Source organism: Pipistrellus hanaki, assembly GCF_964339955.1.
Source record: "Pipistrellus hanaki genome assembly, chromosome: 11".
Taxonomy (NCBI): Eukaryota; Metazoa; Chordata; class Mammalia; order Chiroptera; family Vespertilionidae; genus Pipistrellus; species Pipistrellus hanaki.
Window position 1 is genome coordinate 6,937,566 of NC_140513.1, and position 24,766 is coordinate 6,962,331.

A 24,766-nucleotide genomic window follows, 5' to 3' on the forward strand; every position below is an offset into this window, starting at 1 on the left:
GGACAGTCAGCCTCTGCACCTGAGTCCCAGCCCCAGGTGCCCCCTCTGCCCGGTCCTTGCCTTGGGGCCCACCCTGGTCACCCCATCCGTGCTCCTCCCCTGGGCCCAGGAAGAGACCCGGCCCAGAGAAGAATCTGCCTGGAGCATGGAATGGAGAGGGACAGGACCTGGCGGCACAGCCAGGCCTGGAGTCAGGCACCTCCCGAAGCATCAGACCTGGAGCCCGCCCCGGCGCCGCCTCTGAGCTGCCTGCCTGCGTGGCTCCACCCACAGGCTCCAGCGCTACCCGGGCGGGGGCCTGGGCCTCTGCACAACGAGGTGATGGTAGCCCCCCGGCGGGGTGAGGACCTGCGGCCCTCAGGCGGTGAGGGTTCGGCAGCCGCTGGGCACAGAGCAGGCGCCCTGATGCCGAAGCCGGGCCATCTGAGGCCAAAGCCCAAGTGGCAGCTTCCCCGGCCCCCTTGCCTCCCAGGGAGCCTGGCGTCCTGTCCCCGTCCCCAGGCCGGTAATCCAGAGAGGGACGGGTCACACGTCAGCTTTATTAGGAGACACCACAGGGCCGTCAGAACTTCAGGGCTGATGGGGAGGACGGAGGGGAGGCACAGCCACAGACGAAAGGCGAGGGGGCAGAGCTGTGGGGCCATGGGGGATGAAGGAGGCCATGGCTGCTGGAGCAGGCAGTGGTCCATGCTGCTGTCTGTGCCTCCGGGGCCTCCATTGGGGCTTGGAGAAAAGTCCCGGAGCAGGCTAGAAAGCTGGGAGGGAAGGGCCCCCTGTGGGTGGGTGACCCCAGCGCCCCCTAAGATGGGGAGGACTTGGGTGGGAGTCCTGGCCTGGGAGCCCTGGCTGGTCCTCCTCATTCCCCTGAGCCTGGTGTCTCCATCCCGGGGACACCTGCGGGCTCCGGGCTTCGGGAGGGCGGGGCGGCGGGAGGCCCAGCGCGGGGGGCGGGGGGCGGGCGGCCTGCCCCGCAGCCCGGCTCCCTCCGGCCACCAGGGGGGTCCCGGGTGGGGAGAGGGAGTCGGAGGGTGGGGCGGGCTGGGCGGAGGGGGAAGCGCTCCTCGGTTGCTATGAGCGGCCTTAGCAACCCGCTCATTCAGGGGAGACAAAGGCGCCTTCACTTGAGCGCAGAGGCGCTGCTGCCGCTTTCTTGCTCCCACGGACGCGCTGTGCCTGCGGGGGTGGGGGTCCCGGGGGCCGCGGGGCGCGTGGAGGGAGGGCTGGGGGGTGGGGGGGTGAAGTTCAAGTCCATGCGGCAGGGCGCCTGCGGCCTCCCAACAGGCCTGCAGGGGGCGCCTCCAGCCCACTCTGCAGAAGGGGAAGCTGCGACTCCAAGGGGCTAAGGACACAAGCAGGGATGAAGGTTCTCCCCCGGGAGAATGTTGGGGGGCGGGGGGGCGGTCACAGACCTGGGTTCACATGGGCCCACGCTTACACCTCTCTGATTACCCCTGCGCCTCGGTGTCCCAGCTGCTGGGCTGGGGACCTGGCCCCACCTCTGCCACTGACCCTGGCTGGTCCCGGCTCCTTTGTGTGCCTCAGTTTCCTCATCTGTACCATGGGAGGTCGACAGCACCTCCCTTTCCCCCGGTCAGCAGAGTAAAGGCAGCAGAGGCCTGGGGTTTAGCCCGGGAAGAGCATAGCAGCCTCCTGCTCCAGCTGAGCACAGTCACGGGGCTGGAGCGGGCAGTGCCGGGCCGGCTGCTGGGTAGCTGGGAGCTCCGGCCCAGGCCCCCAGCTCCTTCCCGGCGGGCTGAGCTGCGCACAGGTGCCCCGCCAGCTGCCGGGGGGGACCAGGCCTCGGCGGAGACCACTGGCCCCGCTGGGTTTGGAGGCCTCTCAGAGCCGAGGTGTCGGGATGGGGGCGTGGTGGGTGCGGCCAGGAGGCCAGGCTTCCGGGGCCGAGAGAGTGGGGGCCCAGAGGAAGGCGGACTCTGGGAAGGCGGGCTTCCTGCTCCCCCCCCCCCCCCCCCCGCCCAGCACCAGCTCTGGGAAGGGGACCCGAACTGACCGGCTAGTGACCTCTCCCAGGAGCCCTGCATTGTCACCGACGGAGCCCAGGGTGCCAATGGGGGGCTTCCGACACCCCCCCCCCCAGGAGCAGAGTGAGAGTAAGGCCCATAGACTGAGGCCAGGAGTGGTTGCTTCTCAGATCCCTTCCCAGTGTCCTGGGGCAGCGTGGGGAAGGGGTGTCCAGGCGCCAAGGGGCAGAGGGGAGCCCCTGAGTGGGAGCTCTACCGGAAGCCCTGAACGCCTGAGGACAGGGGGAGTGGTCAGGGGGCTGGGCCCCGCCCCTCCTGCCCCGCTTCCGGGGCCCTCAGCTACCTGGGCGATAACTCCCTCCCCGGCATTCAGGGCCCGCCAGGTGCAGTCAGCCCCTCACTCGCAGCTGGTAACTGAGGATGGGGGCCCTGGGTCCCCAGGGGAGCCCCCACCCCAGCCCCCCTAGTCCCTGTGGTTTCCCCAACCCTGCTGGACACACCTCTAGCCCCTAGCAGAGCAGGTTGTCCCTGTCCCAGCCTCACCGGTCTCTCAGGCCTCTCGCCTCTAGGCAGCCTCTGCCCTGCTTCCCTCCATGCCCCACCCCCAGGCCTGCCCTCCTACAGCCTCACCCGCTGCAAGTGGGGGGGGGGGGTACACCTCCCTGAAGCTCCAAGGCTGGGTCAGATCCTGGAATTGATTTCAGAGAGGGAGAGGGAGAGACAGAAACATCAGTGATAAGAGAGAGTCATTGATTGGCTGCCCCCTGCACGGCCCCTACAGGGGATCAAGTCTGCAACCCGGGCATGTGCCCTGACCAGAATCGAACCCAGGACCCTTCAGTCCTCAGAGCCAAACCAGCTGGGGCCCTGGGCTTGCATTCTGCCTGTGCCTCTAGCTCAGTGGCTTTCACCTCTCTGAGCCTCTGTCTCTCCATCTGGAAAGTGGGGAGGAGGCCAGGACTTGCTCCTGACGGGATTGGGAGGTGCAGTGTGTGCGGGGCTGGGGCCATGGCGGGGGCATAGCTGGCTCCCCTCCCCCTCCATGTGAGACTCACAGAGCATCACCCCTTAGGGTCCTCCTGGACCCTCACAGCAGCTCCATGTGGGGTGGGTGACTCACTCCCCTGTGATGGAGAGGGACCCTGAGGCCTGGTGGGGGGACAGAGCTTCAGCCCGGGGCTGACTGGGAGGGGGCAGGCGAGGTCACCCTCAGAGAGATGGAGAGGCGGGTAAGTGACAGGAAGAGGGGCTCAAAGAGCCACGAAGGGAGACAGAGAGGCCCAGGAAGAGACAGGTGGGATTGATCCTGAAGGTGATGGGGACAGAGACAGAGAGAGGCTGAGGGACAGGGAAAGACTCTCTCAGAGAAAAATCCAGGGACAGACACAAAGAAGTGAGACAGCAGAGAGGACAGGCTGAGGAGGAAGGGAGGGAGGCAGAGAGGGCAGGGATGGTGGCGCTGGCAGCCTGCAGCTCTGTCCAGCTGAGGGCCACAGGCAGGGATGGAGCTGCAGTCAACACCATGGCAACGGGATGCTGCTGCCCGCCCCGCCCACCATCTCCCCCCCCCCCCGCCCCCCCCGCCTCCCCGCTCTGTGCCCGGTGCAGAAGCCAGGCAAGGGCACCAGGCTAAGGGGCAGAGCTGGGATTGGAACCCTCCATTCCCTTTGGCCTACACGGCACCCCCAACCTCTGTGCCTATGGTTCCCAGCTCCCCCAGCCCGGGTCTCTCTCCAGGGCTGAGAACCGAGGTGGCTCATGGCTGCGGGCTCAGCATGTGGGCAGGCGGCCGGCACTGGACACGGTGACCATCACCACGCGGACCAGGATGCAGGTATTGGCCCGGAGACCTGGTGTCAGTGGGGGAAGGGCCCCTGCCCCTTTCCCCTGCTCCCACACGTCTGTCCTCCCCAGGAGGGCCCAGGCCTTCCGCCCAGTCAGCAGGAAGAGCACGGGTCCCTCAAAGGCCCAGATGGTGTCTGTGTGCGCACTGAGCCAGCAGCGGCCCGGGGCCACGCAGTCATGGGGGGACTCGGCCAGGTGCTGGCCACCATGGCCACAGGCACACCCAGGGGAAGGAGCGTGACCTCAGGATCTGGCCGCCCATCCTGCCCCTCCAGGGCCAGCCCCCTCCAGGCCCAGCCCCCTCCAGAGTGAGCCACAGCTCTCCCACGGGAGCAGGCAGGCTGAGAGCACTGGGGAGAGGCGGGGGACAGGGGAGGGTTGGTGCTCTGGGGTGACGGAGCCCTGAGCCGCTGGGGTGTGGCGGCAATGTTGGAACCGGAGCCCAGGCCTTGCCCCGCCCGCTGTGGTGGCCTCACCTCGCTCACGGACAGCCACGCACCAGCCAGCTGCTCCCCGGGACCAGGCTGGCCACAGACACGGGGCCGGCCCAGCTGCTCCCAGGGTCCTGCCCGGGGCTCTGGCTGTCGCCCTCCTCAGGAAGCACACAACCTCCAGCAGCATGGCGGCCGGGGGAGTGGCCCTTTGCCAGGACTCTCGCCGGGATTCCTGGGGAGCTGGAGGCCTGGGCCAGGGCCAGGGCTCCGAGGGCTCAGAGAGGGGGTCGGGTGGAGCTATGGGCAGAGGACCCAGTACTGCAGGTCTGGCTGTCGGGAGCGGACCCCCTGGGACCACACGTGGGCTCTGCCAGGGCCTTCTCGCTGGGTGGGGGTCTCATTTGTCACCCAGTTCTCAGGGATCCCAAAACAGGGAGCATAAACAACCTCAAACCCTGCAGACACATGGGGGGGGGGTGTCCCCTTTACAGGGGAGGAAACTGAGGTGCAGGGAGGTGCCCACAGTGCCCGGGCTCTCCAGCACCCTGAAGGGGGCGTTGGCCAAGGCGTTGACTTGCTAATAACATCCTGGCCCGGCCATGACGGCGTCCTGCAGCCATGGACAGAGCTCTGGGGGGTGGGGGGTGGGGGGGCGGTGCCAGGCTGCGCTCCGGCAGCCCTCCTCTCAGAGCTCTCCACCACCACGTGCTGCCCGGGGGGGGGGAAGAGCACTGGACGGCTATGTGTATGGAGTCTTACACGTGGGGTTCTAGATGGGGAAACTGAGGCACGGAATGGCAAGATCGCTCGCTCAGGGTCACATACCTGGGACTCACCCCGAGGTCTGGATGGCCCACTGACCTGTGGTCTTGACCCCCTAAACTCCCAGGCTGTGCCAACTGCTGGTCCCCCCTCACTTACACTGCTGCACACCCAGCTTCCCCTCCCGCAGAGCCAGGGCGGGGCGGGGAGCCCCTGTGTGGTGGCAGCAGAGGAGGGGCCTGGGCTGCAGAGACAGAGCCCTGGATGCGGGGTCCTGGCTCCCATGGAGGGCACTCCTCTGAGGGTGCTGGGGGGGGGGGGGAGGGAAGAGGGGTCAGGGCGGCATCCTGGCTCCTCGGCGGTCCCCAGGACCCACTGGCCTTGAAGGTGCCTGGGCACCTGAGTGGAGCCAGGGCTCATGGCCTGGGCACCTGGGAGGAGGAGACCTGCCCCTGGAGAAGCGGCCAGAGCTGTCCGAGGCCAGGCTGGCTTGGGGTGGTGTGGGAATGTGCGGGACAAAGGGAATGCACAGGGGGGGTGGTGGAGCGGGGAAAGGGGCCGGGGGGGGGGGGGGGGTGTTGAAGAGCAGGCCTGGGGGAGGGGGAGGGGGGGGATGGAGATGGTGGAAGGGGAGGTGTGTGTGGGCGGCGCTCAGGCCCGTGCCTGCTGCAGCTGCGGGGGCTCGGAGCCCGGCCCGGCGGCGGGAATGGCCAGGTTGCCGCTGGAGGCGTCACGCGCCGGGAAGCCACCGCCCAGAGCCTGATCCTGATCCTGCCCCAGAGCAGGGTGCCGCCCGGGCACCGGCTGGCCGCGCCCAGGCCCGCGCACCGTCCGCGGAATGCGCCCAGCGCCCGCCGCGCTGCCCCGGGCGGCACACGCGGTGCCATCGGCAGGGAAGGCGACGAGGACGGGAGCGGGGTGCCCGGTGCCGCCCGCCTCGGCGAAGGGCGCCGCCAGAGAGAAGAGGGCAGCGGGGTGGTGCTGGTGCCGGGCGCGGGTCGGGGGTGGGGGGAAGGGGGGCACTGCAGGTGCATGCCCGCCGTCAGCGCCCCAGCGCCGGCTCAGGGTCCGCAGCCGCGCCGCCCTGTCCGCCGTGGTTCGTGCGCCTGCGGGGACGCACAGGCTGGGACCTCAGTTTCCCCAGCGGCGCAGCCCTCCTGCCCCTGACGACCCTCTCGGCTGCAGGGCCCTTTCTGGGGTTGGTCCTCCCTCCCTGGGGAAGGAAGCGGTGAGGCTCCAGGGCCCATGCCCAGGAGTCACTGCGATGGGACTCCTCTGGGCTCGGTCTTTAAGGACTTCCGCTGTGGGTCCCACCTCTGGGTCAGGTGCCCACCCTCCCCCGTGCAGTTACTGAATGCCCTCTGTGCGCTCCAGCGGGTGCAGGGGGAGCTGCAGGCTCTGCCCTCAGCCTCAGTTTGAAGTCCCACCCCGAGTGTGATCTTGGGCAGGTCGCTTCCCTGCCCTGAGCCTGCCCCCGCCTCCCCCCCACCCCACACACACACACAATAGAGAGGCAGCAGCGGGCTTGTCTTTTGTAACCTTTGCAGTGACCTCAGGGAGTGAGGCGGCCACTTGGAACCTGTAAGTTGTGAGTCCCTGGGCCCCCTCCCCTGCACCCCTCCGGGAAGCTCAGGCACCAGGAGGCAGAGGAGGCACAGCAGGGAGAGGGGGCCATTCTGGACCCAGCAGGGCAGGCGAGGGGCTGCAGGGCTCGCAGGCGTGGACTGAGGAAGGAAAAAGCAAAGGAAAGCCGCTCAGTGTCCTGCCTGGCTGCCCCTCTGCTGCGGGGGCATCTTGCCCCTGGTTTGGCTCCCACACCCACTGGGCTGGACGCCCAGGCTGGGATGGCCCACTGCAGGGCGGGGAGGGAGCACTTAGTACCCAGCCCACCACGTGCCTGAGCTGGCCCATTGCCGGCCTCATCTTACCCTCAACCCACAGTGAGGGGCGGCCGTCCTGCCCGTTTTCCAAATGAGGCCGGAGAGCTCCAGCCCCAAGTTAGGCAACTGGCGAGTGGTGGAGCCCGGCCTTGAACCTGGGTCTCCGGTCTTCATTCAGGTCATTTATTTTTTAAGTCGGGGCATGCAGGAGGCAGCTGGTCACTCTCTCTCATCAATGTTTCTCTCTCCCTTCCCCTTCCTCACTCTAAAAATCAAATTTTTTTTTTTTTTGGAAAAAGAGTACTATATTAAGGGCAGACAAAAATGTTAACATTTTTGACTCAAGTAATTCTTCTCCATGGAATTGATGCGTGGGAGATACCCAAGCAAATGAGCATAAATTATGTATAATATTGAAAAACTTGGAAGCTACCCATGTCCAACAAGTACAGTGTAACTTAAACCACTTGAAGAGACATGATTAAGTCATTAAAATCAAGAATTGTAAAGTGATAAGGAAACGGCAAATGACGTGACCGTAAAGGAAAAGATGGATGCAGCTAAGATGCCCGGAGCTGCAGCAGCCCCGTGGGGCCTGGAGGCGGCCAGCATGTCAAAAGGCAACCGATGTGGAGAGCAGCCTCATTCATAACTGCCCCAACGAGGAAGCAACAAAGATGCCCTTCAGTAGCTGAACGGATAGTAAACTGTGATGCATCTAGAAGTGGAATATTGTTCAAAAGAAACGAGCTACCAAGCCCTGAGCAGACATGGAGAACACGTAAATGCCTGTTACTGAGTGGGAAATGCCCCTTGGAAAAGCCTGCATTCTATATGATTCCAACTGTGTGACACTCTGCAAAAGGCAGAGGTATGGAGACCCTAAAGAGATCAGTGGTGCCCTCACCGGTTTGGCTCAGTGGATAGAGCGTTGGCCTGTGGACTCGAGGGTCCCGGGTTCGATTCCAGTCAAGGGCATGCACCTCGGTTGCAGGCACATCCCCAGTGGGGGTGAGCAGGAGGCAACTGATCGATATTTCTGCCTCATCCATATTTCTAACTCTCTATCCCTCTCCCTTCCTCTCTGTAAAAAAATCAATAAAAATGCAGAGAGAGAGAGAGAGAGAGAGAGAGAGAGAGAGCGCAGTGTTTCCAGAGGCCGAGGGGAAGGAGGGATGAATAGACAGAGGCAGAGTGTGCAGGGCAGTGGAGGAGTCGGCGTGGTATCGCAGGGATGGCGACAGGTCCAAAGCCATAGAACGTACAAGAGCGAGCTCTTAGGTGAGCTGTGGGCTTTGGGTGATGATGCAGCGGCATGTAGGCCGATCAGTGTAACAGACGTACCCTCTGGCCAGGGGTCTTGGTCGAAGGGGAGACGCTGCATGTGTGAGTCAGAGGGAATTTGGGAAATCTCTCAGCCTTCTGCTCAGTTTTGCTGTGAACTTAAAAGGTTTGGAGTTGGACACAACCCTGTTCAAATCCCACTTCTCCTACTGTGATTTTCAGTAAGCCACTGCCCCTGTGAGCCTCAGTTTCCTCAGCTGTAAAATGGAGCTAACGGCACCTGCCTACTGGCCTTTGCAAGGATGGAAAGACACCACCGATTTGGAAGCACTTAGCTAACAGCGGAGTGACATTTAGGTTTAATTTCAGTAAATTAAAGTTTGAGTTGAAACAAAGGGAAGCAACGAGCTGTCAGAGGAGGGAACCTGATGATGAATGTTTCCTTTTTTTGCTCTCACATATTGCCTCTCATTTCTGGGCCTGCACCCACCTTGGAGGGGCGGCCCGGACCCGGGGCAGGCACTGCTCCTCCGCCCTGTGGAGGCGGCGGTAGGTGGAGCTCGAGACTCGTGGCGGAGCCGGGCTGGCGCCGAGCTCCCACCTTGGCCCTGGCAGGCGGTGGGCGCCTTGGAGCCTCCCCACCAGCGCCTGTGACTCGAGGTAAAAATAATCAGGGAAGGACAGCTGCTTCCTTGTCAGCAACCAAGAGGGAAATAAAGCTCACGTCCCCTCCAGCGAAAACCTGTTCTCCGGGTCCCCTGGCTCCTGCCACCAACTGCTCCACGTCTGCGTGCCAATCCAATTTGAACGCCTGCGCTTCACCCCGGAGAGGGTTTATTTTAACTTCATCAGGCGCCGAGGAAAACAGCCAGGCCGGAGCAGGCGGGAGGGGAGGGGGGCTGCGGGGGGCCCAGGCAGGGGGGGGTGTCCCGGGCTTCTGCCCCTCCACGTGGCTGGACTTGGGGGCCCCCTCCTTCTGATCGGGTTCAACAACTGACCACGTCCCTGACATTCAACCGAGGCTCGGCGAGCACCTGGCGGGTGCTCCCGGACACCCAGGGGGTGAAGTCCCAGCGCCTGGGCCCAGCTCGGGACGTCCTTTCCACGGTCCTCAGCCTCCTCTCCTGTCCCCTCGCTCCCCCTTCGGCTGCACCAGGCTGCCCATACAGGCCCAGGCGCCGTGCCCTCGCTGCCTCTCCCGCCTCCCTGCCCGGCGGATGTCTACAGACCCGGGAGGGCTCTGAGCCATGTGTCGGGGCCCAGCCTGGTGTCCCCGGCCGCGTTCCCGTCCCTCCAGGTAGAGTGAGCTGTTGTCTGTGGTTCCTGCAGGATTTTGTAGGTCCCTGTGTTTTAACAAGGAAGTGGGGGTCTCCCCCCTTCATCTCCACCCGTCCACCCCCTCTCTACCCGCCCTGTGCTGGGTGCTCGGGACAGGCGGGCGGGCGGCCGGCCCTGCCCTCCACAGCCCCCGGTGGGTGGCGATTCTCTGGCTTCAGGGTCCAGGCGGTCACAGCGCTGTCACATTTGTTTGTGTTTCTCCCTTTTTTTTTTTTAAATCAAGCAGGTGCACAAGACACGTTTCTGAGCCCCACTCCAATTTCAGGAGGCCCCCAGGTTTGGTTTATTCATTTCCGTGTTGTTTTTAGACGCATGCAGGACTTCAGTAGTGAAGATAGCGATTATCTCTTTTAGATAATAAAATGCAAAGCATCATAAAGAGCTAATACATAATAAATTAAATACACATTGAAATCATGATGGAAATAATTTTGAAAGGAAGGTTTCCCTTTGGGCCTGGCGTCGCCCCTAAGGGGCATTGGCCCTGCCTCCCGGGGCGATGGGAGTCGGCCTGCGTGGTCGGGAGGCAGCACGGTGCTGGGCAGCCTGGAGCCAGCGAGAAGGACCAGGATGGTGAGACACATGTCTCCGCCACCTGGCCCCTCCCAGGTGGGAACGGGGTGGTTGTTGATTGAGCCCCTGGCCCATGGGTGCCCCACCCCTCACCCCTGAGGGGTCGGTAGTTCAGGGCAGGGCTCTGGCGGGGGTGAGGGTGTCTGTTTTGCATGGTTGGTGATTTGGAAAACCATAAGTTTAACTGTTTCTCAGGACATGTTGGAACATCCTGGCACCCGGGAGAGTGTGTTGACATGCCGCAGGGTAAGCCCCGGCTGGCTGTGGTCGGGACTGTGGAGGTGGGTCTTTCGGAGGATGGGTGGGAGGGGGAGAGGAAGAAGGGGGGATTCTAAGTGTGTGTGGATCCAGGAGGCAGGGAATGAAGGCCGGCCTGGAAACAGAGCATGAGGGGTTGGTGTGGTGGCTCAGAGAGGTGAAGCAACTTGCCCAAGGCCACCCAGCTAGAATGACCTCAGGTCTGTCTGCCTCACACTCACACTCACCTCCCATGAGTAACTGGCAGTGCTGTGTTGAAACATAATCCCTGAGGTGATCCCTGGAGCCCTCTCCACCTCTGTCTTCTTGCTCCCTCATTCTGTAGCTCCAGGTGCCCTGCTTTCGGGAGGTCAAGCGCCCCCTTGGCCGAGGGCCCAGCGGGCCTGCTGGATCTAATACTGGAATTGCTGGGAAACTCATGCTCCAACGAGGGCAGCCACACTGGGCGAATGGGGCATCTCTGCCTCACGTCAGGGGAAAGCCAAGTGAGAGCGAAGCCCACACGAGAGAGCAAAGTCAAGAGCGGGAAAGAGTTCCTGAGGCCATTCCAGCCAGCTCCGAAGCCAGCACCCATCAGTTCACCAAGAGTCAATTAACAAATGATTAAGTCACCGAAGGCACGTGCAATTTGCCAAATGAGTCAGATGTATCTATTTAACAAAAATCATTTATTGTAACTGGGATTTAGAAGCAAGTCCATGACTCTATGGCAGAGAACTGTTCACCCTTAGAAAATCAGCTCCTGGTTTCCTCCTGCACACCTGACTGTGGGACATGGAGTAGCTATGAGATCTGAGCTGTCCATCGTGAGCTGGCGTTTTCTGATCCTCCAGAGCAGAGGGTCAGGTGGGCACAACAGCCCTGCAGCAGGTGACGGAAAGCCTGCATTGGAGTCGGGGCCTGATCAGGTCTGGGAGACAGAAGTTAGTGACTGTGAGGCCCAGGTGTGGATGCCACAGTTCCGTTACCCACATGCCTCCTCCGCTCACACTGAAGCCCCAATTCTGAGTCTCCTGCCTCTTTCTTGAAGGACCCAGGTGGTTACCCGGAACCCACCCGCATAACCCAGGTTGATCTTCCCATTTCCAGATCCTTAACGTAGTCATTTCTGCACAGTCCCTTCTACCATGTCCGGTGACTTCTTCACAGGTCCTGGAGATGAGGGCATCGACATGTTTGAGAGGCCGTTATTCAGCCTCACGCATCTACCAATGATGTGGGAGTTCATTCATTCCTTCATTCATTCGCTTCATTCATCCATCCAGCGGTCCAGTGTTCAGGCAGAGCCTTGCTGGAGATGGTGGGCGCTCCTTCCCAGGGGAAAACCAGAGGCTGCCCTGTCCCGCCCCCACCCCAGGCCGTCCAGCTGCAGCCCCACCGCCCTTGGTCTCGTGGCTGGGCCACTGCATTACTGCATACGTGGACACACACGTGCACGTCCCTCTGGGCCTTTCTCTCTCGGCTGGAGGAGGAAATCAGTACAGTCTGCTTCTGACCTGGCAGCTCTCACAGAGAAACTTCTCTGTGCCTGGCACTTCATGTGCGTTTGCCCTTTGCCAACCTGAAGGGTGGGCTTCGTATCTCCTTTACAGCAGGCTCAGAGAGGCCAAGCGGCTTGCCCGAGGTCACACAGAGCGGAAGTGGCAGACAGGGTCCGAGACCCAGGGCCCTTCAGACCCTGCCGCCTCCCGCTTCGTGAAGCCAGAGCTGGGCCTCCAGAATGGCAGCGTCCCCTCCGCCCGCAGTCGTTTTCCCTCCCGTCCCCAATTTAGAGTTCTAGTTCCGCTCCTCTCCGTTCGGCAGGAGTTTGCTCTTGGCTCTTGGGGACAGAAGACATTAGGCTTCCTGTGCCGGGGCCCCCTTGGCCCCCTGGCCCCCAAACCGCTGTCACCTTTTAATAGATTTCTCGGGGAACGAGTAATTTGTTGCTGTTGCCGGTTGGGTGTCCCTGCAGGCCTGGCAGGTCAGTTTGGAGCAACTCAAAGGCGACGGCGGGAGGAGGATAGTGGGTCAGCGCCGGCCGCTGAGCCCCGCCGCACCGCCAATTACCGCGCGGCCTGCTTCCTGCCGCGGACGTGCCCAGGGCCAGGGCTTTGAACCCTCGCAGGGAGGCCGGCTCCGAGTAAACAACCCAGGGCGGCGGGCAGATTGACAGCAGAGATGCAGGAGGCTGGGCCGGCCACGGGCGTGCTCCCCGCTCCTGCTGGCAGGTGGACGGAACCGTAGGCCCGGGGGTCCCCACGGCCAGGGGCCCAGGGGCCGGCGGAGTGTCTGAGCCTCGCTGCCGGGTAGGCAGAGGCCGGCCCTGTCCGGTGGGTTTTCAGGCCATCGTTTCTGGGCCACAGGAGGTGTTTTTCTCTGGATCGGTGGTGAGCCTGGCCCGGGTCCCTTCTCCAGCACCAGCCTGGGAGCGGGGATGGAGAGAGGACATCGTGTCCGGCTTCCTCTCTCCGCGGGACGGCCTCGGAAATACTTGGGGGGCCGCCGGGGGGCTGCTGGGATCCCCCCACCACTTCCCTCGGCAGTGAGAGAAAGGAGTGTGTTCGCTGTGTGATTCCGTCCACCGGAAGTTCGAGCATTTTTCGATTTGAGAAAGCGGTTGCTTCTATGAGTGATGGAGTACAGGGAGCAGGAGGGAACCTTCTGGGGGCGGCAGAAAGGCGCCATGTCTTGGTTGGGGTGCTGGTGACACATTTATCCAAACCCATCCAGCCGTATCCTTAAAATCTGTGCATTGTATTCTGGGCACCCTGTACCTCAACAAGAAAAAGTAGAAGGTAAAGAAGAAGGAAGGAGCCCAACTGGCTGGTGTTGCTCAATGGTTGAGCATTGACCTATGAACCAGGAGGTCATGGTTCGATTCCTGGTGAGGACACAGGCCCGGGTTGTGAGCTGGGCGATTCCCAGTAGGGGGCGTGCAGGAGGCAGCTGATGGATGGTTAGCTCTCATCATCATTGTTTCTCTCTCCCTTCCTCTCTGAAATCAATAAAAAAATATATTTTTTTAAAAAAGAGAGGGAGTTAGGAGGCAGCTAGTCTTTAAAAATGAGCATTAAATATATTTGAAATAGCAAAAAAATTTAAAAAAAGAGAGAGAAGAAGGAAGGTGATTCAGAAGCCTGGAGAACTTGGGGACACTCACTCACTCACTCACTTACTTTTATTGTCTCCATTTCCCTTTCCTCATCGAAGCGGAAAAGAACTGTTTTTCTTCATCTTTGCACTATAACTGAATCCTTCCGGGAGCAAAAAGCAAACGGGTGAGATGTGACATGAAATGCCCACGCAGGTTGGTGCCCTGTCTCCAGGAAGCAGGGCCATGAATGAAAGCTGGGCTGGGGGTGCTTCTGAGACAAAGAACTCGAATGCCCACAGCCCTGCTTCCCTCGCTGCCTCGGACCTCCTTCAGCCCCCCCCCCCATCCTGAGCGAGAGGCTGCTCTGAGGTCCGGGAGGCTGGGTGCACCCACGCCTGGGACGTCTTACTGCGCCAGAAAGTGAAGAAGAGCTCAGGCTGCTGGGGCCAGTTTGAAGGGGCTCCTGTAGCCAAATTCGGGACAATTGGAGCTCGAAACGATTAGTAACAAGAATGGATTGTAGCACACAGAATGAAAAAAGTCCTTGAAATGAAAAAGATAATCTAAACGACAGAGGGGGCAGGATATGGGGAAGGACTCCCTCACAGAAGGAGTGAAAAGCAGTGAGTGGCATCTCACAGGCGATGGCACCATCCCTGATTTGGGTAAAGATCCTCAGGGGGTGCTGGCACATTGGGAAGGAGACCATTGGGGACAGGACATGCACAGTCTCCGAGAATGACCCGCGGGCCGCCTTTTAATCATGTGAGAAAAGATACCTTTACAGATGGGGGACATGACAGACACCAATTTGCCCAAAGGATGCAACTGAACACCTAATATGGGGAAGAGCCGATGCCCCCGATAGGGTGCCCTGAGGAGGACGCAGCATGACTGAGAAGGTGCTTCTGCCAAACACGTCGCCCTGCCCCCGTCCTCAGACAGAGCCACACTGAGGCACACCTTGCAGAACAGCAGGCTGGCTCCTCATGAAGACGGGAAAGCCTGGGGGTTGTTCCGGACCGAACAGCCTGGAGGGTCATGTGTGGAGGGGAGAGGGTGCTGCTGGGATCCTGAATCCCAAAAACCCTAACGGTGATATTGGGGGGATTTGAGCGTGGACTGGGTATCAGGTAAGAACACTGAACCCGAAGTTCCTGAATGTGATAATGGTATTGTGGTTTTGTAGGCAAGTGCCCTTGTTTTTTTAAAAAAAATATTTTTATTGATTTTAGAGAGGAAGGGAGAGGGAGTTAGAAACATCCATGATGAGAGAGAATCATTGATTGCTGCCTCCTACATGGCCCCACTGGGGACTGAGCCAGCCACCTGGTGTCCCCCTCCCCTCCACACACAGAAAATTGAACTGTGACCTCCCGTTTCATAGGTCGATGCTCAACCACTGAGCCACCCACTACAGCCAGGCCAAATGCCCTTGTTGTTGGGAGACCCTTGCTGAAATTTTTAGGGACAGGTACATTTAATGTGAGATTCTTGATTGGATCCCAGACCACAAACATCACAAAGGTAATTATTACTGGGATCTCTGGTCCACTCCCATCACCATCAGCTGGGGTTGGCCAGCGCATGGCTCCTCTCATCTCCTGGGGTAAGTAGCTAAACACCCATCCCGGGCCCTGCTTACAGCTGGGATTCTGTGGGTCTCAGCAGGGCCCCAGGATCTGCTAAGCGCCCCAGGAGAGTCTGGAGCGGGTGGCAGGGACCCACACTTCGTGCCCGCCCTCTGGAGCTGTGTCATGGTGTTGCTGTGGCCTGTGCCGCGAGGCTTGGCACCTGGGTGCTGGGCCAGGGGCCCTGGAGCCTGGAGCAGCTGCTCTAATTCATGCAAAGGAAGGCGCCCAGGTTTGCCTCGTCTATTTATAGATTATTTATGAAGAAGGAAAAACAAGGGCTCCGTTGCCTTGGCAACCAGGAGCATCATGGGCTGCTTTTCCTGCAAATGGGAAGATGGCCAAGTCTTCTGGTGGGGGGCACCCCCGGATGTGTGTGTATCCTGACAGAGGATGCATGTGCCTCCTAGGCCCTAGCCCACGCCGGGCTCCCAGCAGCCTGCAGACTGGGGGAGGGTGTCTGCCGAGCCCTTGGAGAACGTAGGCTGATGCACCCTCTGGTACCTGTCTTCCGGGCGCCCACCCTGCTGCCTCATGCCCACTCAGGAGCACTTTCTTGGCTGTGCGCTGGCCCATGCCCCTTAGGGCACTCGGCACAGTGACCTGGACGTATAGTTTCCAGACCAACACCTGCCACGTCTGGCACAGAGCCCAGCACTGAGGAGGGGCTTAATACATCCTGGGTGACGGGATGAATGAATGAGTGGATGAATGGGTGGCTTTACAGCTTCCAGTGCATGCTCTCCCTTGGTGTCCATGAGCTTCTCCCATTTTGCAAATGAGAAGACTGAGATGAAGATAGATGAAGAGGCTGGCTCATGAGGACGAGAGTCCTGGAGGAGGGAACCTCGTTTTTTGCTCTCTCGAAGCCCCAGGGAACACGGGGACTTGGGTTCCAGCTGGGCCAGAACTATCAGGGGCTTGGGGAAGGGGTGCTGTGTCTGGTGGGGGGCTGGAGGATGTGGTTTGAATCTTGACTCTGCCACTTACCAGCTGTGTGACCTTGAGTCAGTGACTTTGCCTATCTGGGCCTCAGTTTCCTCATCTGAAAAGCGGTCTGATGATGCATGGTCCTGAGGGACTGCTGGCTCCCTGAGGGCAAGCACTGAGTCTGTCCCTTGATCACCTGTCTTCCTAATGTCTGGCACCACTTCCTAGATGCCTGGGACGGTGGTCATGAGATCCTGTATACAAAGTGGTTAGGACAGAGCTCAGGACACGGGCGCTCTTAGGCAATGTGGGTTGTTACTGTATGGTTAGGAACGGAGTCTCAGGGCGCCCGATGGCTCCCCTGAGGTCACACAGCCAATTCCAGAGCAGAAATGGTGTCTTTACTGGTCATTGGCTTTGATGGTACTGCCAGGGATTGATGGGACTGTATCCGGGCCTTGGGGAGGACTTCTGGCTGGACCGCAGTCCCTGGGGGCAGCAGTCATGTTGGACAGAGAGGCTAAAGCAGGAGTCCCTGAGATCTGGAACTCGGAGGTACCAAGGCCCTGCCCCAGACGGACTGGGGTTTGCTTGGCCTTGGGCTCTGCCTCTCAAGGTCCAGGCTCTGGTTGCCTGGAGGCTCTCTGTCCCCCTCTGCTGGGCTCTGGCTGCCTCTGTTGGGCCACCTCCAGAGGCCATAGACAGGCCAGCAATGCCACCTCCTCAGCTCAGTGAGGGTGTGAAAACCTTAACAAAGAGAATCATGTAAGAAGAGACATTGAGGTCACAGGCCATTTCCACGTCCTTCCCTGACCCCTCCAGCTTCATGGCAGGACACAGGGGTCTTGGGTTCCAGCTGGGCCAGAAATATCAGGGGGTCGGGAAAGGGGTGCTGTGTCTGGTCGGGGGCTGGAGGGATGTGGTTTGAATCTTGACTCTACCACTTACCAGCTGCTTCCCTCCCCTATAGCTGCATCAGATTCATCACCGGTTCCTGGAGGTTCCTGAAAACTACCCGTGCTCAGGGCTTTGTTTATTCCATATCCCAAGCCACTGCTGTGTCTGTCCCTCCTGCCTTCTTACCCCATGAGTATGCACTCTGTCTTTCTGAACCTCTAGTTTCTGCAGAACCCAGCCCCACCCCATGTCCCCTCCACAGGTCCTTAGCACACTGGGGGCTTCCTTCTTCCCGAACTGCCCTGATAGGTCTTATGGAGTTGAGTCTCTCTCAGCAGGAACGGACTTCTTCAGAGTGAGTCTAACTCTTTTTACTTTTAAAATATATATATATTTTTTATTGATTTTCTACAGAGATGAAGGGAGAGATATAGAAACATGGATGAGAGAGAAATATCGATCAGCCGCGTCCTGCACACCCCACATTGGAATGTGCCCACAACCAAGATACATATCCTTAACCAGAATCAAACCTTGGACCCTTGAGTCCACAGGCTGATGCTCCATCCATTGAGCCAAACTGGTTAGGACTCTTTTTGCTTTTTACATTTACCAACGTAGAGAGTTGGTGGCACAGAAGATACTCAAACATTTCATCAGTAGCTTTCTGTGGAGGCAGGTAGGTGAGGTTTAATTTTCTTAATTTCACACAAAAGACCCAGAGAAGTAATGAAAGGGAATTTAACCTTTGACAAATATTTCTTGAACACAAAGTTGTGACCGATACTAGTTCTAGGTGATTGAGATGCCATTCATTCATTCATTCATTCGTAGAAACATGTCTGACACAAATATCTGCCAAGTGAATAAATTAATTCATCCCACAGTTGTTGAGGCTGTCATTTACTTGCTAAGCAAATTTGAGCAAGTTACTTCACTTTATGGACCTTAATTTCCAACAGTAAAATGAGTTGAATTACATTGTTACTTCTTAGGGTTGTTGGCAGGACGAAATAAATGTATTAACAATAATGGCTATTTAGAAACTGCTATGTGTTCAGGTGGATGCTTCCCGTATATAATTTTCAATCCTCACAGCAGCCTTTTAAAACTTGAAGTGAAATTTACATTAAAGTTCACTTTTTTAAAATGTGCTGTTCATTGTTTTTCAGTATATTCACTAGGTTGTGTAACGATGACTCTATGTAATTCTAGGACATTTTCATCATCCCCAAAAGAGACTGTGTACTCATTTAACAGTCACTCCTCCTGCCCCTGCCTCCAACTCCCAGCTACCACTAACCTACTTCCTGGCTGTATGGATTTGTCTTGTAAGGACATTTAATAGAAATGGAACCATGCTATATGTGGCTTTTTGTGTCTGGCTTCTTTCACTTAGCACAATGCTTTCAAGGTACATCCCCGCTGTGTAGTACTTATCAAAGCTTCATTCCTTTTTTATGGTCAAATAATATTCTGCAGTATGGCTGTGCACTACATTTTGTTTATCCATTCATCAGTTGATGAACATCTGGGTTATCTACATTATGGATAATGTTGCTATGAATATCTGTGTGCAAGTTTTTGTGCACATCTTTTTGAATTCTCTTGGTTACATACATAATAGAGGCATCTGGGCCCCTGTTTAACTTTTTGAGGCACTGCCAAGTTGTTTTCTGGAGCACTTGCACCATTTTATATCTTACCAGCCATGTATGAGGGATCTAATTTCTCCATATCCTCACCAATACTTGTTATTATATGTCTTTTTTTAATTACAACATCCTAGTGGGTGTGCAGTGGTATTGAACTGTGGTTTTGATTTGCACAGATTTAGTGTTCTTGTTCAATTCGCAGTAGCCTTGTGAGGTAGCTATTTTCTCCATTTGACAGCAGAGGAAGCATTCAGAATTGAGAGAACTTGCACAATGCAAGAAGATGGTGCGGCTGTGTCTGTCTCCGAAGCCCCAAGGAGCCGAATTAACATCTCCAGTCTGGCTGGCATAAGCCTGGTCTCTGGTGCTCCCGCTTTGGGACAAGTCCTTCCCCCCCCCCCCCCCCCCCCCCCCCCGCTCCGAGCGTCAGTTTCTCCTCCAGGCCACTGGGGGTGGTACACTCCAAACACCTTCGGGCTCCTCTAGGATCTCACAACTCTAAGACCAATCGCTCCAGCGTGGAGTTCGCCCCGCCCCGCAGCCCGCGGCGCCGGAAGTACTCGGCTCCTTTTCGTTTGCTCCCGCCCCCGGCCCGGAAGTAGTCTCTCGGAAAGATGGCGGCTGTGTCAGTGTGCCAGCCACCGGTTGGAGGTTTCTCGTTTGATAACTGCCGCAGGTGCGACCATGCCTGGCGCCGGGTTGAGGGTGGGATTGGGAGTGCGGTGCCGGGATGGGCGCTGGGCCACGGCCGGGACCGGGAAGCCCACAGGGAGGGCGAGCGGCGCGGCCCGCCGCCCGCGGCCGTGTGACTCAGGGGAATCGGGGCCTGGGCGTGGGTTTCTACTGGGGCCGGGTCTGCGCTCCCCCTTCCCCTAGCGCTTGGATACCCTCCTTCTCCGTCTCCTTAGGCGAGGTGTCGCCCCCCTCCGAGGCTCTCTTTGCTGAAACAACGGGACAACAGTCCTGATTTTGGGGAGGAGGTTTGAGTGGTCAGATGGGCGTGATCGTGAATAGTAGGTTCTTTCCCCCCCCCAGTTCCCGAGTAGGCCCTCTTTCTGCCAGTGCGGCGCAGTGTGGTCAATGTGTTTTTTCTCTCCTTTGCTCCTAGAAATGCCGTCTTGGAAGCCGATTTTGCAAAGAAAGGGTACAAGCTTCCAACGGCCCGGAAAACAGGCACGACCATCGCGGGGGTGGTCTACAGGGTAAGCCGGGACCGGCGACGAGACCAGCAGCAGCTGCACACGAGGCAGCCCCCGGGACGCCCTTGGGCTCTGGAGGGGAGGGCACATGCTACAGAGCACACCAGGGACCGGCCCTTCCGGAGGGACTGACTGTGTTAGGTTTTGTGTGCTGTCGACAGTTTATATTCTTTTCTCACTTTGCAGAGTTTTTGCTCGGAGGCCCATTTACTTTCCAGTCTTAAGTTACTACTTTAGAAGGGTGGGTGATGTAAGTGGGAGAACACCAGTTTTGGGGTCAGACAGGCGTCTGTGTGACCATTTAACTTCTGTGCTGCTTCCAAATTGGGACAGCTCATTTTTCTGCTTAGAGCCGCGCTTTCCCCGTCAACCAGTTGAACGTAACAACTCCTGCCGTAAATTGCTGAAAGGGTCACTGGTTATTGCTATTAAGGGTAAAAGGTGAGACCTTTTAAAAATAAATAGGCAGGTGGCTATTTTAAAGGATGTCTCTGTCTTAATCCAGACTTTCCCCGTATTAGCTTTGGTTTGTAAGGGAATTCATTAAATCTCTGAGCCTCATTTGAAAACAGGGATGATAATTCCTACCACCTACTAAGGGTTTAACCAGTAACATTCGTTAAAAAGCCATATCTTGAATTCTGTAAGTATAGTAAGTATAGCACAGTATTTTTGGCAGGAGGTTTTTTTTTGGGGGGGTATAGCTGGTTGGGAGAGCAGATGATAACCAACATTGTTTTCCCCAAACTAGAGTAGAGAGCTATGGCTTATATATGTGAGATTGTTTATAAATATATGTTTTAAAAAAACAGGATGGCATAGTACTTGGAGCAGATACAAGGGCGACTGAAGGGATGGTTGTTGCTGACAAGAACTGTTCAAAGATACACTTCATATCCCCTAACATTTAGTAAGTACTGATTCGTTTTAGTAGCTTTTATAATTTTAAACATTTCAGGGCTAAAATGGAATTTACTGTGTTTCTCCCTAAAACCTGTGATTCAATCTGTATTTTCTTTCTTTCTTTCTTTCTTTCTTTCTTTCTTTCTTTCTTTCTTTATTTTTTTAAAATTTTTTTTTTTTTTTTTTTTTTTTTTAAATATATTTTATTGATTTTTTACAGAGAGGAAGAGAGAGGGATAGGGTTAGAAACATCGATGAGAGAGAATCATCGATCAGCTGCCTCTTGCACACCCCCTACTGGGGATGTGCCCGCAACCAAGGTACATGCCCTTGACCGGAATCGAACCTGGGACCTTTCAGTCCGCAGGCCGCAGCTCTATCCACTGAGCCAAACCGGTTTCGGCATATTTTTTTTTTTTTTTTTAAATTTTTTTAAAAAATATATTTTATTGATTTTTTTACAGAGAGAAAGGGAGAGAGATAGAGAGCTAGAAACGTCGATGAGAGAGAAACATCGACCAGCTGCCTCCTGCACCCCCCCCACTGGGGATGTGCCCGCAACCAAGGTACATGCCCTTGACCGGAATTGAACCCGGGACCTTTCAGTCCGCAGATCTACGCTCTACCACTGAGCCAAACTGGTTTCGGCTTTATTTTTTATTTATATTTTATTGATTTTTTTATAGAGAGGAAGGGCGAGGGATAGAGAGCCAGAAATATCGATGAGAGAGACATAGATCAGCTGCCTCCTGCACACCCCACACCAGGGATGTACCTGAAACCAATGTATGTGCTTCTGACCAGAATCGAACCTAGGACCCTTCAGTCCGCAGACCGACGCTCTATCCACTGAGCCAAACCGGTTTTGGCCAATCTGTATTTTCTTTCTGTCTTCCTTAAATGGCATTTTTATCCACCTGGCACTTAAGTGCGTCTTTGCTTTAGGCTTTGATTCAGTTGGTACCTGGTGTGCCTTCTGTGTCCCTTGAATCTGTTCCCTCCTGTTCTTCCCTCTGCCAAGGTCTTAGTGCACATTTTTTTTTTTTTTTTTCCTCAGTTGGACTATTGCAGTTGTCACTTAAAATGGTTTCTTTGCCTCTGTTTTTTTCTCCATCTCTGTTGTTTATTCCTCTTGTCATATCGGGTTTTGTAAAACACAAATTTAAAATTATGTTCCTTTTTTAAAACTTTTAGAGAGACTTTTTACAGGTTGACACTGCTTTTTCAGGATAAAATCAAAGCTATTTAAGGCCTTGCACAATCTCAAAAATATTATTGCCTTTTCAGCCATTTTAGTTGCCATACCCACTGCTCTTCTTACACCTGGATGGTCCCTATTTCCCTCATGTCTTTTTAAAAATATATTTTATTGATTTCTTACAGAGAGGAAGGGAGAGGGATAGAGAGCTAGAAACATCGATGAGAGAGAAACATCGACCAGCTGCCTCCTGCACACCCCCCACCGGGGATGTGCCCGCAACCATTGTACATGCCATTGACCAGAATCGAACCCGGGACCCCCCAGTCCGCAGGCCGACGCTCTTATTCCCTGAGCCAAACCGGTTTCGGCTCCCTCGTGTCTTCATTCCCCTTGTCTCCAAGCTGTTTCACCTTTGCTTATACTAGCCCCTTTGCTTAGAAATGCCCTCTCCTTCTCTCTGCTTATACAGTGTTTTTATTTTATTCTTCCAAATTCAGCTCATATGAAACCTCTTATCAAAGATCAGAATTCATTGCTCTTTCCTTCAGTTTCCTTAACATTTTGTACCTGTGCTACTGTATTGTATTATACAAGGTAAATCTTTGTTTACCTGTGTCCTCTCCACTCAATTTTGAAGTCAAGTGCTAGGATTTTGTCATATTTTCTTTATTCCCAGCACTTAGTGTGATGACTGATACCTGGTAGTAAATACTTGGTAAATGTTAAATTGCAAGACTTTTAACATGTCTTGCTCTCTTGTACAACCTGCATATATTGTTCCAATTTTAGTATATGTGCTGCCGAAGCGAGCACTAGCCTGCATATATTGTAGGATTATATATACTCTTTGAGGAGCCAAGGAACTAATGATTTAAAATGTTTCATTTGTGCACAGGAAATATACTTGCATATAGTTAGATGCATATTGCCAAGATTATGTTTATTTAAGTTTGGTTAAACAGAAGTTACAATGCAGATATACTCTGTGTACTTGAACTTCGAATTGAGCCCTGTGGCAATTGATTTCAGCTATTTCTCATTTTGGTTTTTAGTTGTGGAAATATATTTGCATATAGGTAGTTGCATATTGCCAGTTTAATGTTTATTTAAGTTTGGTTAGACAGAGCAGTTACAGTACAGACATACTCAGAAACATCTCTGTATGTACCTGAACTTCGTGGATGTTTTTGAAGAAACGCCTGATTGAACCCTCTGGTAATTGAGTTGAGCTGTTTTCATTGTGCTTTTTAGTTGTTGCGGTGCTGGGACAGCTGCAGACACAGATATGACAACCCAGCTCATTTCTTCCAACTTGGAGCTCCACTCGCTTTCCACTGGCCGCCTCCCCAGAGTTGTGACGGCCAATCGGATGCTGAAGCAGATGCTTTTCAGGTAAGGTTCCGGGATGAGAATTTCTACAACATCTTTTTCTCATGTCTTAGATTTGCAGGAAGGGAAACCTGGAAGCTAGAGGAAAACCATTCAGAAATACATATTTTATTTTAGAACTCAACTGTTACTAAAAAGCCATTTTATTTTATTTTATTTTTTAATTTTTTTTTTTTTTTTTTTTTTTAATATATTTTATTGATTTTGTACAGAGAGGAAGGGAGAGAGATAGAGAGTCAGAAACATCGATGAGAGAGAGTCATCGATCAGCTGCCTCTTGCACACCCCCCACTGGGGATATGCCCGCAGCCAAGGTACATGCCCTTGACCGGAATCGAACCCGGGACCTTTCAGTCCCCAAGCCGACGCTCTATCCATTGAGCCAAACCGGTCCCGGCTATTTTTTAAAATTTTATTTCAGAGAGGAAGGAAGAGGGAGGGAGAGAGAGAAACATCAATGATGAGAGACAATCATTGATTGGCTGCCTCTTCCATGCCCTACATTAGGGATTGAGCTCGCAACCCAGGCATGTGCCTTGGCTGGGAATTGAACAGTGACCTCCTGGCTCATAGGTCAACACTCAACTACTGAGCCACGCTAATAGGGCTAAAGTGTCTTTTTAACTTTATAAGGCTTTTAATAATAATGCCGGGACCGGTGTGGCTCAGTGGATAGAGCATCGGCCTGCGGACTGAAAGGTCAAGGGCATGTACCTTGGTTGCGGGCACATCCTCTTGGTTGCAAGAGGCAGCTGATCGATGATTCTCTCTCATCGATGTTTCTAACTCTCTATCCCTCTCTCTTCCTCTCTGTGAAAAATCAATAAAATATATTTAAAAAAAAATGTTTATAAGGCTTTTAATAATGGGCTTGAATTGATGGGGTCTGTTTTTTTCATAAATGACGTGTGACCAGTTGAGTCGTTTCCTCAGACATAGGGATATTACCGGGTAAAAAACCTCTTTGTTCATAGGAAGAAAGAGTTGGAAGGAAGCTCTGAGGAGCTGTCTTGTGCACAGTTACACAAACACAAGTGATTGTTTTTTCCTCCTCCTTTCAAGGGGCACGCACAATAAAATGAAAACTGTGACATTGATATTAACCGATATTTACCTCTTTGTGGCGGGTCCTGTGCTAGTGCTTTATGCCTGATCTCATTTTATCCCTTTAATCCTGAGGTCTGGGCTTTATATGTGAACCAATTGAGACTTAAGGAGGTGCAGTCACTTTCCTGACTTCACTGCCTGCTGACGCCCACATACAGTTCCTCTTAGTAGTTTTGTTTTTTTCTTCCTTAGTCACATCATCACTTCATGTCTGTTTAGGTCTCACAGTTTTATACTCTTAAGTCCATTTTCTGATTTACTTCTCGTGAAGAGAGGCAGTGTACTATAGTGGAAATAGCCTGGATATTTAGTATTGGGTTGGAATACTGGCTTCTTTTGGGATCTGCTTTATCTTTCACAAATTCTCTCCTCTTTCCTTTGTGGAATGTGTTCATTATGATACCTTTTTTTTTTTTTTTTTT

General features: G+C 55.3%; 1 protein-coding gene across 1 annotated transcript in view; it reads left to right on the top strand.

Moving 5' to 3' along the window:
* Positions 1-19,113: 19,113 nt before the first annotated feature.
* PSMB7 (proteasome 20S subunit beta 7) overlaps positions 19,114-24,766 on the top strand; it is a 50,499-nt gene continuing 44,846 nt past the window's right edge. Inside the window, exons 1-4 of the mRNA XM_084898410.1 lie at positions 19,114-19,221; positions 19,654-19,747; positions 20,557-20,654; positions 23,100-23,240. Coding sequence (XP_084754536.1) covers positions 19,160-19,221; positions 19,654-19,747; positions 20,557-20,654; positions 23,100-23,240 — 395 coding nt within the window. The 5' untranslated portion in view covers positions 19,114-19,159. The remainder of the gene's footprint in view (positions 19,222-19,653; positions 19,748-20,556; positions 20,655-23,099; positions 23,241-24,766) is intronic.